This window comes from Branchiostoma floridae, chromosome 11, assembly GCF_000003815.2.
Source record: "Branchiostoma floridae strain S238N-H82 chromosome 11, Bfl_VNyyK, whole genome shotgun sequence".
NCBI classification, from domain to species: Eukaryota; Metazoa; Chordata; class Leptocardii; order Amphioxiformes; family Branchiostomatidae; genus Branchiostoma; species Branchiostoma floridae.
Window position 1 is genome coordinate 7,793,650 of NC_049989.1, and position 12,634 is coordinate 7,806,283.

Here is a 12,634-nt window from a genome sequence, read left to right on the forward strand (position 1 = left end):
ACATAACATAATCATTTTCATTTCCTTGTGACTTTTAGGAAACCTGAAAAGGAGTCAATTTATAAGCATCTGACAACTAGCTCCTCAAGATGTTGATAATGATGGATTGATGGTAAATTTTTGTGCAGGACACTATTTGATTACAAAACAAGGAGGTTACAAAATGATCAAAAACAACATTTAAGCCTTAGTAAAACATGTAACGTTTTAGCTACCTAAAACCTACACCAACATAAAGTAGCTGCTGAGATCGAAGATTGTAATATTTCTCTGGAAACCATGTACACATTCTGCCACTCAACCTAGGGTGGAGGGGCTATAGACAAACAGAGTCCAAACAAGAAAGCTTTTAAAAAAAGCTGGCCGGGGCGCATTTGGAAGGACTACCTCAAAATTTCATGTTGTGTTCCAGTAAAATGTGCATCATTATTAAACTAGAAGTTTATATCTAAAATCTATGGGAAGTTGGCTGGAAACCTTTGTTCACTGGTATAATTGGATTTTCCGGCGTACTTTTGTGGGCGGAATTGTATCCCTTGTGTGCGCTGTGTGCCGGATATAAAAATCGTAAAAGAAACTCCGGTGCGAGACCACAGCCAAAGGCGGGAAGAGGTCCCGGATGGCATGGCACAATGTTTTTCCCAGTACTTTGGTTACAATGTGGTGCAAATGGAAATGCTGTGTTTGGTTGTTGTAGGTTCTCTTTCGTAGATACAAACTCTGGTTTAACCAAGGTGTATGTGTGTTGTTGTTGAACTTGAAAGCAGTTTTCTGACTCAATCATAGAAGAAACATTGCTAGTCAGATTGATAATGTGTATACCAGTAGGTTCAACTGATAAGAAAACATTTTCTGCTTGTACTGGGACAACCTCAAAATTGCATGTTGTGTTCCAGTTAAGTTGTTGCAAGAATGAAACTAGATTGCTGTTTGAACTGTGCATGCTTAAAGTAGAAGTGCCATGGCTATCTGGCAATGCTGTTATGGGACTTCTGGCATGTGAGTCATAAACAAAATACTTGTTATCAGCGTGCAACAATGCTACTGTTGAACCAGTTATTCCATGTGCTGTTATGAAAAGACAAGTGTTGGATTCAGCAAATGCTGCTTCTAGGGCTTTCTTTAAGGTGTAATAAGGATAGACTGCTTCTGTGGCAAATATGTCTCCAGTGTAAGACTCTTTTATTGATACACGTACAGTATTGTTGTAAAGTTGCAAATAGTCTGGAATATCATCAACGGAGAGGAACTCCACACCAGATCTTAGTGATGGTTTTATGTAGGTGTATAGTGCATCTCCTTGAAAAAGTACACCATCAAGGTCTGTACTTGTCCAGGTAATTGCTTGTCTGCAAGTACTGTGGTTAACAACTGCCATTAAAGCATTTGCAGTGCATTGTTTGCCTCTATTATCTCCACTGAAAATGATGTCACCTTGGTGGTATTTTCCCGATAAAATAGATTCACACATTGTTCACAATATATGTGTTCTTTGCTTGACTTTATTTGCACAATGCACAGTGCTCAGTGGCACGATTGAGTCTGGTGTGTGCAAAATGCACAGTGCTCAATGGCACGATTGGTCTGGTGTGTGCAAAATGCACAGTGCTCAATGGCACGATTGGTCTGGTGTGTGCAAAATGCACAGTGCTCAATGGCACGATAGGTCTGGTGTGTGCAAAATGCACAGTGCTCAATGGCACGATAGGTCTGGTGTGTGCAAAATGCACAGTGCTCAGTGGCACAATTGGTCTGGTGTGTGCAAAATGCAGTGCTCAGTGGCACGATTGAGTCTGGTATGTGCAAAATGCACAGTGATCAATGATCTGTTAATAGGTCTCAAGGTCTAATTTGGTTGGATCAAGGACTCTCTTTCAAACCTCTTTGGTTGGATGCAAAATGTAATGCGTAGATTTCAGCAGAAGAAGTATAAATGTGTACTGTGTAAAATCTTATTGAGTACAGACTTTTGCTAGCTGTAAGTTTCTGTATATTACTGTGTCACTTGTATATATAGCAGAGAACAGTCTAAGGCGTCACTGAAACAGAAAGAAAATATTGTCTTGATCACATAACATCTTACTAGTACCAACAAAAAGCAAAAATCTACAAAAGTTCAGGTGTGACATCTTGCCAACTGCTTTGCTGATTGTTTAACAGTTAGCTACAATCCGTTGTTTTCTACTATTCTTTGGAAATGTATGTTTTAATGTATTAGAATCCGATCCATCTTTTCAACTTGTACGATATTTTTACAATCAAAAATGCCCTGCATAATGCCTCGCATCGGCTCAAGCACAGTGCACCATTAAACTATCTAAATTCTCGTCAATCCCCACACACTGGTTTTACTAAAAAAACTATATACCGTTCCTTGGAAATATGTTTCAATGTGTCCGAATTCATGATCACTATCTTTTCAAATTGTACGTTACTCTTACGATCGAAAATGTCCTGCAGGACCTCCTGCAGCTGCATATATAGACGCACGCCCCCCTCCCACCCGCACGTAAACTGTTCCAATCGTTGCACAATAAACTTGACTGTATACCCTCCACAAAATCTTTCGTCAAATGTCGTGCTCATTTTACTCACATGACACTACGCCTTAGAATGTAATGTTATATTTTAATACATCCGAATTCCAGAAAGATAACTTTACAAACTGTACCAATTTCTGTACGATAAAAATCTCACCTCCTCCGCACCGTCAACGCCCGTGAGGGTATTTACCGGAATAACCCGAAATGACCCGGAATAACCCGGAATAACCGTAATATTTCTTGTTCCCATGGCCATATATACATTATTTTATGCCAAAATATTGCATTCTGCGATCTTAACTTATCAAAGCACACTGTATTTCGGTAGCTTTCATCCTTTATTAAGGTTATTCCGGGTTATTCCGGGTTATTCCGGGTTATTCCGCTAAATACCCGGACCCGTCAACGCTATCGCAAAATGAACCGTGCGATTTAACGACAACTCCTCAAATGTTACATGACCAGTGTTTTACTGCAAATCAAGAAACATTTTCCTTTCCTAGACTTTGCTAATGAGCGCTGCAATGTTTTCTGTACGAGTAGAGGTCATGGATAAACAGTATTCTTACAACGTTTATTTGAAGGGCTAAGAAGGGCTGAGAATTGTCGTAAAAACGCACGGTACATTGCGTTTATTTGAAGGGCTGAGAAGGGCTGAGAATTGTCGTAAAAACGCACGGTACATTTTGCGACCATAGCAGACCCATCCAAGGACGAACCATTAAACCGGGCACAAAGCCGGGCGCCTTCGGCGCCCCGGCAAAAACTTAAGATCGCCCCTCTCTCCCTCCCCCCAAACATGTTGCAACATCGTCTTTGAGACAAAATCATTCATGTTTACTATTCCTTAAAACTCACCGTTAACCACAGAAAACAGTAACAACATCATGAAAAGCCGTCGATTTAAACGAAACTTCATAGAAAACACAATTAAACGAGATGTATATAAAGAAAACACTTATCCGCCCATATTTTTTACAACCCGGAAGTCACACACATGACATGAAAGGTCAACACAACGAGGTCAGGGTGCAAAGTTGAACCAGCCGGAACGAGGCTGAACTTTTTTCCTCGTGGCTGCTGGACCAGCGCTTTAAATTCTTCCAAAATGGGCCGTTTGATGCAGAAAAAGGTGAGTTGAACAAGTAAATTAAGTCTATTTGATATGTTTGTAGTTGTGGAAACACTTGAGTGTCATCTATTTTTAGTTATAGCCGTGAAATTTAAGGGAAACGGGAGTAGCTAGGTAGCGTCGTGTTAGCACATGGCGCCAAGCATAGATGCCCCCCCCCCCAAAAAAATTACACCGTTCACTGTAAGGTAGACCTCAACTTTGGTCTGTATGCTCCTTTTCCTACACGCTGTATTGATAGTCGTCAGTGAGAATTTACACCGTCTAATTATATGAACTAGACTCTAGAAAGTGTGGTATCAAAAATTGACGTTATAACAGTTAAAGATTTTGTAATTTGCGGCTCCAAAATGCGGTACCTTGTAATTGCCAAGTTTATGAAGCGTATATTTCTGTCTTTTTTAAGTATGAGAGCGGAGCAGCCACAGCTTACATCACCAGGAACAGAGCCATCAATTATCTACAGATCAGCCTGCCAGATTTCAGGTAAGGTCACACTGATTTTATGGCTGACATCTGAGCACGCATTTCTTTTCATCTGTTTTCAAAAAATCACCTCACCACGCAAGTCCAGAAATTTCCGACTGATATTGCCACAAAAATCTTTTGTAAAACTTGTTATAGGTAGTACCGCAAAACATGCTAATTGTTAACGTTGTTTCTCTTGGTATACTGTGTTGTCACACTCGCGTTGTTTCAATTCGTAATACCGTTTAATTTATGGCTGACATCTGAGCACGCATTTCTTTTCATCTGTTTTAAAAAAATCACCTCACCATGCAAGTCCAGAAATTGCCGACTGATATTGCCACCCAAATCTTTAATAAAACTTGTTATAGGTAGTACCGCAAAACATGCCAATTGTTAACGTTGTTTCTCTTGGTATACTGTGTTGTTGTCACACTCGCCTTGTTTCAATTCGTAATACATGTACCAGCTTTAGTCTGGGGTTTCACAGTATGGAGGGAAATGACATGTTTGCAGTGTTTTATGTTTCCCACTCAGTGCCGATAGGACTTTTGTCAGATAACGAAAGACAAGAGCATATGATTTTTAGGTTAATACAGCAGTGACTATTTCACAACTTGAAAGTAACATGTTCCTCTTCCCCCCTTGAACAGACGACTATGTATCCTGAAGGGAGTGTACCCCCGGGAACCCAAGAACAAGAAGAAGGCCAACAAAGGCTCCACAGCACCCAGGACTTTCTACCTGATGAAGGATATCCAGTATCTCTCTCATGAACCAATCATCAACAAGTTTAGGGAGTTCAAGGTAATGCTATCACCTAATATGGCTGTCAAAGGAATTTTTGAAATTTATGATTAATATCAAGGGAAAGACAGTTGTATGGGGGTAACACTTCCTCATATTTTTGTATATGATTTTTTTGTAGGTCTTTGTCCGAAAGTTGAAGAAAGCATTTGCCAAAGCAGAACATGGAAGAGCACAGACCCTACAGGAGAACAAACCTGTCTACAAGCTGGATCACATCATCAAAGAAAGGTGAGTTAAGAAACCTTTTGGGTATACCACATATGGGAGCAGTAAGGTGCTCATACTAGTCATAGATGTGTAGTTAGAAACTGGGCAGGGTACAATGTAAATGTGGCTTGGAAGAGCCTGTAGTACTAGAAAATGTTGGTAGGTGGCACTTGACTCATCTCAAGTAAAATAGACCATTGGGGCTTTGTACAAAATATATGTTTGGAAGAAAGGCATGTTTACAAAATAGATTAGATATTTAATATCTATGCAGCCCGGTATTGGCTTGTACTAGGTAACAGGTGATAGCAATAAACGTTTTATGCCATATGAGCTAAGATTTTATTACCACATAGACATTTATAGATTTGCCTGAAATCTAAATTTGTTTTGTGGACAAAGGAATTTAATACGTATTTGTATGTGCCACAGATATCCCACATTTGTTGATGCTCTGCGGGATCTTGATGACTGCCTGTGCTTGGTGTTCCTGTTTGCAACATTCCCTCAAACCAAAAACATTCCAGGAGACTTTGTGCAAAGATGTAGACACTTGTCAGGTACGTTACTGTAATTAGATTATATCAATCTTACGTGTAGTATTGTAGCAAAGAGTTCTTCATCACAAGTACACTACTTAGTTATGATGTGCATTCTTTGCCCAGTTGTTCGAAGTACATTTTGTTCCCACATCTTTTTACAGTCCGAATTTTACAGTTTGAATAATGTTCCGACCAACCTCTTTGTTATGTATGCATTGTCACCCTCCTACTTTCATCAGAGTGTTCAGACAAGGGCTTTAAAAGTAATCTCCCAGAGGTTTTACATGTTACTACCAGTCCAATATAAGGGAGTAACAGTTGTTTGTAAACTTTGTATACTTATTTTTTCTACCATTCACTCTTATAATCTGACATGGAGGTAAATAAAACAATTTGTAATAACAGACGTATTATTTTTGTTCCAGTTGAATTTATGAATTTCATTGTGGCTGCAAGGGCTTTGAGAAAGGTACGAATCCTTATAATTAATACATTTATTTACCCTATTACCCATTTTATAATTAATATTTATCTTAGATTAAAAGTGCATAGATTGTTTTTCATTGACAGACATTGTTTTGGGCCAATATTTGGGCATTATGCAAATCAGCAGTGTCATGTGACCCTTTCCAGGTGTTCCTGTCGATCAAGGGTATCTACTACCAGGTGGAGATGCAGGGTCAGGTGGTGACCTGGCTTGTGCCATACAGCTTTGGCTTCAATGCAAAGGTCAGAGTTCACTAGTGATGTGTAGGTCATAGGCCATTTGTTTCTGATTTGATCTGACAAAAGTTCTAATCAATGGAGCAAAAGTTTTAATTGTAAAATACATGTATGTAGGGAACTAACCTTCATCCAGTTCAGCAGTTGAATAAGGAAAGTATCTTTCTGAATCTGAGTCTGATAACTGTGTGTATTTTTGTACAGGCATGTGCAGATGTTGACTTCCGTGTTATGGCCCACTTTGTTGAATTCTACATCACGATGTTGGGGTTTGTTAACTTCAAACTTTACACGTCACTTGGGCTACACTACCCTCCAAAGGTGAGAGAAATACAGTTAACTTTTTGCACATCAGTTATAGAAACAACATTTTACCCTTACATGTACATCAGAGTCAACATGTCTTTTTGCTGTTTCCAGCTTACATTTGAAGCCAAACTGAAAGATGACGATGAGAAAAACGCCTACTGTCTGGAGTCTGAGGCTACTGGAGAGGTGTGACATTTCACTTTCTTTGTGATGTATGAAAGCAACTTTAATGTCTGTTTGCAAAGGTTATGGTTCAACAGAAAATGGGATAGAAAAATTCCTTGTGATATTATAGGACAAAATTGAAAGGTCAACAGAATATTAATTGCAGTACTATAAAAGTACAGGACGGTATGATTTGTTGCATGTTTTAAGGCAATGTCATCTTTGGCTCATTGACATTCACATGATTTATTTTACTCTGGAAGACATTATTAGTTCTGTCATTGGTATCTGCCTTCCAGTGTCTGCCTGTGGGTAAATACCATGCATAACACATTCATGAGAATGCTGGCCTAAAGCCCACTTTAGTTTTATGATCATCTACATGTACATGATCCATACATCTTTGGTTTCTAGTATTCTGAATAGGAATCAGGCTCATTGAGTATTCACATTATTACTTCAAAAATTATGTAGTGCAAAACAAAATTTTATTGCGCAGACTTCAAGTAATTTTATCAACATTTTATTAGTGGTACCAATTCCTCAATTCCCGTCTACAATGTATTTGTATGTTTTATTTTGCAAGGCAAATCATTCATTTGCCATATAGATAATGGCATCTTCATAAAAGGGAGAAACCCAGAAACTTTGAATCCTAAATTTTCTAGTAAACAGTAATTGTTTTAAAGGAAGGAATTAGATCCTCATAAATGCACCATATTGTTTTTTTCCCTGCTTAGTGTCTAGCACAATCTAACTTGCCCCTACCTAATTATATTGGATTAGGTAGCTAGGAAAATTGGGATGGCATGGGATAATGCCATATGTATTGTGTGATTTTGCACACCACTTATCAGTGCATATGGGTTACCTTATCCTTATGCAGACTGTGGTGTGCTAGATTAACAGGGGGATACTTTGTGGTGCAGACCTTTATCACATGGCTGTGTCATCATTCAGCCCTCATACAGATCCTCTCCTCAAGTTCTGTAGTCATTCAAGACAAGATAAAGAAGTAAACAGAGCATTGTAATCTGTTACATGGATTATTCTCATAATGTTTATGTCATGCTAGAGTTTTATTGCTTTAATATTTCAATGTTTTAGGTACAGAGGTCTATCTATAAAGAATGCTGCTGTTTGTTTTTTCCAGAGACTGGCAGCTCTCAGTGCCAGCTTGGCATCTGTGGTGACACAGAGTACAGAGGAAGATGAGGTAGAATTGGATGAGTTTGAGGACAGTAGGGTGAGAATTTTGACTTGTTACTTCACTTTGCTCTCTCTCTATGAAAACATACAAGGCTCATACAAGTGTGCTATGCCTGTTATACTACATGATTGCCACGTAGCTTGTAAAATGCAATATTGCATAGAAGCACACTTGCCAGTTGGTAAGGCCTTTCACTTGCCTATCTACAACTCTCACAAAGTGTGCCAGAGAAATGTTGGGAGCCTCTTTGTGACACAGATATTGTTGCCTTGCTGTTGTCATCAGAACCTCTTGGACATTTGTACTTGTTCTTTATCAGAGTCCCTGAAATATTCTGAACTAAACTTAAAAAAAGACGGGGAGGAAAGCTTCCTCCCTTACACAAACTGTTGCATTGAAAAAGAGCTGCAAAAGTCTTACAACACACATCTTCTATCTCAAAGTTATAATAACTTGTACGTGGCAGTTACAGAAAGTTTTATGATCCAACTGTCATTCCTACATTACAGACACAGGAGGCAAAACAAGAGGAGGAGAAAGAAAAAGCCTTCCAGAAACTATTCAATGGTCTGAAGGTGTTTGTATCCAGGGAGGTGCCTAGGGAACCAGTTGTATTTGCAGTCAGGTAAGGAACCAAGAAAAAACAAGTCTGTTCTAGCAATGTTAAGGTACATGTATGTAGACAGGGTTCGAAATACCACTTGCATATGCAGGTTAGTGCAGGTAAAATTGGAGCTGTGCAGGTATTTTTGTTGTCTACCTGCACCTAACCTGCACTGGTCGATGTACTTGCTTTATACATTTAATGCCATGCGGTGTAGGTGTATATGGACTGTTATTAGCTGGATTGACTGTTACCACCTATTACGTATAAAAGAAAATAAGAGCCATGGTTCCTCAACAATTTTAGTATGATCCATACTTTATAGATTTAGAGTGGTGCAGATAAAATTTGTCTGGTGAAGGTAATTTTCAATGTTACCTGCACCAGTGCAGGTATGCAGAAAAAAGTATTTTGAGCCCTGGTAGACCATGTGTTGTTGTAACAAGCCAGTCATTCTTAACTATGTTTGTGACAGTTCACTTGATTTAATGAAAATAAGGTATGCACACTTGCCAGTTGAGAGGGTGTTTCACTTGCCTGTCTACAACTCTCACAAAGTGTGCCAGAGAAATGTTGGGAGCCTCTTTGTGACACAGACGTTGTTGTCTTGCTGTTGCCATCAGAACCTCTCGGACATCTTTAAATGACAATTGAGAAATCTCACTGTCAGGCGTTTTAATGTCTTTGCACATTTGCCAATTAAGAGGGCATTTCACTTGCCTGTCTCAACCATAACTCTCTCAAAGTGTGCTGTAGAAATGTTGGAAGACTCTTTGTGATGCAAGCACTGTTGTCTTGCTGTTGTCATCAGAATTTTTTGAACAATATAAGTTAAAGAAATGTAATTGTAATTGTAGTAGCATGTACAAGTTATAGCTACAGACTTGTTGTGGCTCAATGTGTTCCTCTGTTCTTGAAATGAATAGGAGTTTTGGTGGTGAGGCATCGTGGGACAGGTCTGTTGCCATGGGAGCGGCATTTGACGAGAGTGATGAGACCATCACCCATCAGATCGTGGACAGACCAAAACCCGACAGACAGTATCTGTCAAGGTACGTTAATTCTTTTACTGTCTTCTTAAGCCAGGTAGCTTGCAGTGAAAAGACATTGCTTAATAGGCCCAGGAATAGAGTATCTTACAAGTATGTTTTGGGGATTGCAGTTTACACTTGATTTTCTAGTAGGCAAAATTCATAAAGTCAACTCGATAATAGTACTTGCAATAATACATAACAGAGTTTACATTTCTGAAAGAGAATTATTCAGAGAAACTTAGTCTAGTTGCATGTGTCTGTATTGCACATGATTGTTCTTTGTTATGGATCTCAGTGCTCTAACAACATCAATGATGTGCAAGATGAAGTGGGAGGTCTTCAGGACACAGCGTAATACAACAATTACTGTCTCCTTGTTCTCCTCCCAAACATCTTATAATGCATGCATATTTCATTACTTCTTTTAAAATATAATTCTGATACTAGTTGGGATAATTGTTAAGGCTTAGCTTTTCACAATTTGGTACTTAATATTCAACATTACCTGGATACAAATTCTACACGTAATGTCGTTTTCTGCAGGTACTACATCCAGCCACAGTGGTTGTTTGACTGTGTGAATGCTAAGATGCTGCTGCCTGTAGAGGACTACTTCCCAGGTGTGGTTCTGCCCCCCCACCTCTCACCTTTTGTAGAGTACAAGGAAGGGGACTATGTGCCACCGGAGAAGGAAGCATTGTCCAGAAGACAGCAGGGTTTGGATACTGGTAAGTTGTGATCATTTTGCATAGTCTGGCAGAAGTTAATGAAGTCAATCTTCAATCTTTATTTATTAAATCAACATTGCAGAGTACACTCGAACAGTAGCACCTTTGAATATCCTTGATGTTACAAAAGACAATACAAAAGCAGGACATAGACTTGAAACATACACTTATGCATCAGTCAGGGTTTTGTTGTAAAGTCTGATTGTATAGTGTAGAGAGGAGTTGTGCAGTCTACCAGTACTTGCTTTTGGGACAGATAGAGATGCATCCTGAACTATGCAGTGACCTTCCAGTGACCTCTAACTTGGCCGGTGTGACATCATGTACATTGTAGGGGTTACTCTGATTCATGGAAGTGTTGATAATGACATGATCACTCATCAATAACCTTTTACTGCTGAATAAACTACTGAGTGAGCAAAGTCAAAGTTATTGTGATGATACACACTTAATCATTCAAAATTGTCATTACATTTGGATTGGTATGCACACTTGCCAGTTGGTAAGGCCTTTCACTTGCCTGTCTACAACTCTCACAAAGTGTGCCAGAGAAATGTTGGGAGCCTCTTTGTGACACAGATATTGTTGCCTTGCTGTTGTCATCAGAACCTCTCACACATTTTGACTAATGGTCTTACCTTCAGGCATATATTCTGTTTCCTTGAAATATTCTAAAGCTTCCTGCTGCCATTGTTGTTATCAAAACCTCTCAGACATTTTTGATGATAAATGAGATGTCTTGCCTTAGGATATTTACATTGTACATGTACTCCTTTATATGAAAGCTATAGAAAGTTACATTATGTAGTGGGATCCCAGATCTCATTTTTCAAAAGAATGTGTTGTCTGAAAGCATATTTCTGCAAGCATTGAATGTAAGAGTGGAAATGGAAAAAACAATTCTCTAGAATTTGGAAAACCAAATATGCTTAAATTTCATGAAGGATTAATGATGGCAATCACTAATGGACTACTGACAATGGTTATTTATTACAAAGTTAGGCGTGTTGCTTCTCTGCATGCAACATACAAAATTCTAAGTCACAAGAAAGAGCATATCATATAAATGCCATTTGATATGCCCTAGTTCCTAAAGCACTTTGCTGAATTGGCTTGATGTAACAAATTCAACAGAAAGCATGTCAGCATCTAACACACATTTTGTAGGAGATGCAGTAGCCAAAGAAGCTGAAGATTCAGAGGAAGAGGATGAGAATGAAGAGGAGGAGGGACAAGAAGAGGAAGATGAGGAGATAGATGATGAAGGTGATTAGATTCAACAAAATAATGAAATCAAAGTATCTTAAATGGTCTTGCTCTAGTAAACCATTCATAAATAAGTCTTGTAATTACAGATACTCAGTGACAGGAAAAAGTATTTTGGGCTTTGTTGTTAAGCCTTATTCCTGTACATGATTGTTAAGTTGCTATATTGTGTACGTGCACACTTGCCAGTTGAGAGGGTGTTTCATTTGCCTGTCTACAACTCTCACAAAGTGTGCCAGAGAAATGTTGGGAGCCTCTTTGTGACACAGACGTTGTTGCCTTGCTGTTGTCATCAGAACCTTTCACACATTTTTAAGGACAAAGAAGATTTCTTGTCTTTGTGTGTTTTCTCTGTGTGATCTAAATTGGCCAGAAGAAAGGCTTCGAATGTAGATTTTTGTAGTCTTTGTTTAAATATGATTGATACCAATTGTGCCACAACAGATCAAGAAGAGGAAGAAGTAGAGGATGAAGATGATGATGATGAAGATGATGATGAGGAGGAGGATGAAGATGAAGAGGAGGAAGAGGTGCAAAAAGTGGAGAAGAAAACACCACTGAAGAGAAAACAGGTCAGTCTTGATCATGTGCATGGTTTTGTTTATGTTGAGAATTAGAATAAGGGCTTATTCTTGAAGGTATTTTCAAAACTCATGTTGGAACAGAATAATCTAAACAGATGCCATTGATACAGTGGGTGATACAGTACAATAGACTGTGTTCCCTTGAGCTGATCATGCAAGTATCATCAGATATGGTTTACCAATTTTTTAGGCTGGATACATTTTGACAAAGCTCTGAGAAATACTCCAGTAGTTACGATTTCACTCCAGGGATCACTAAACATTTTACAAGGCAAAGGAAACATTGAAATATTCACAGCTAGCCCAGTG

The 12,634-nt window shown here is 38.8% G+C and overlaps 2 protein-coding genes across 4 annotated transcripts in view; one reads left to right on the plus strand and one right to left on the minus strand.

Annotated features, from left to right (window-relative positions):
- Positions 1 to 3,553, minus strand: part of LOC118426722 (beta-glucuronidase-like) — a 14,293-nt gene extending 10,740 nt beyond the window's left edge. For both annotated transcript variants that reach the window (XM_035836264.1, XM_035836265.1), the window contains exon 1: positions 3,397 to 3,553. In XM_035836264.1, coding sequence (XP_035692157.1) covers positions 3,397 to 3,462 — 66 coding nt within the window. In that variant the 5' untranslated portion in view covers positions 3,463 to 3,553. The remainder of the gene's footprint in view (positions 1 to 3,396) is intronic.
- The window catches only part of LOC118426723 (pescadillo-like), a 14,583-nt gene continuing 5,475 nt past the window's right edge, over positions 3,527 to 12,634 (plus strand). For both annotated transcript variants that reach the window (XM_035836266.1, XM_035836267.1), the window contains exons 1-15: positions 3,527 to 3,675; positions 4,082 to 4,161; positions 4,797 to 4,950; positions 5,072 to 5,181; positions 5,593 to 5,720; positions 6,128 to 6,171; positions 6,336 to 6,431; positions 6,630 to 6,746; positions 6,846 to 6,920; positions 8,053 to 8,145; positions 8,619 to 8,734; positions 9,640 to 9,765; positions 10,291 to 10,475; positions 11,643 to 11,741; positions 12,186 to 12,313. In XM_035836266.1, coding sequence (XP_035692159.1) covers positions 3,652 to 3,675; positions 4,082 to 4,161; positions 4,797 to 4,950; positions 5,072 to 5,181; positions 5,593 to 5,720; positions 6,128 to 6,171; positions 6,336 to 6,431; positions 6,630 to 6,746; positions 6,846 to 6,920; positions 8,053 to 8,145; positions 8,619 to 8,734; positions 9,640 to 9,765; positions 10,291 to 10,475; positions 11,643 to 11,741; positions 12,186 to 12,313 — 1,575 coding nt within the window. In that variant the 5' untranslated portion in view covers positions 3,527 to 3,651. The remainder of the gene's footprint in view (positions 3,676 to 4,081; positions 4,162 to 4,796; positions 4,951 to 5,071; positions 5,182 to 5,592; positions 5,721 to 6,127; positions 6,172 to 6,335; positions 6,432 to 6,629; positions 6,747 to 6,845; positions 6,921 to 8,052; positions 8,146 to 8,618; positions 8,735 to 9,639; positions 9,766 to 10,290; positions 10,476 to 11,642; positions 11,742 to 12,185; positions 12,314 to 12,634) is intronic.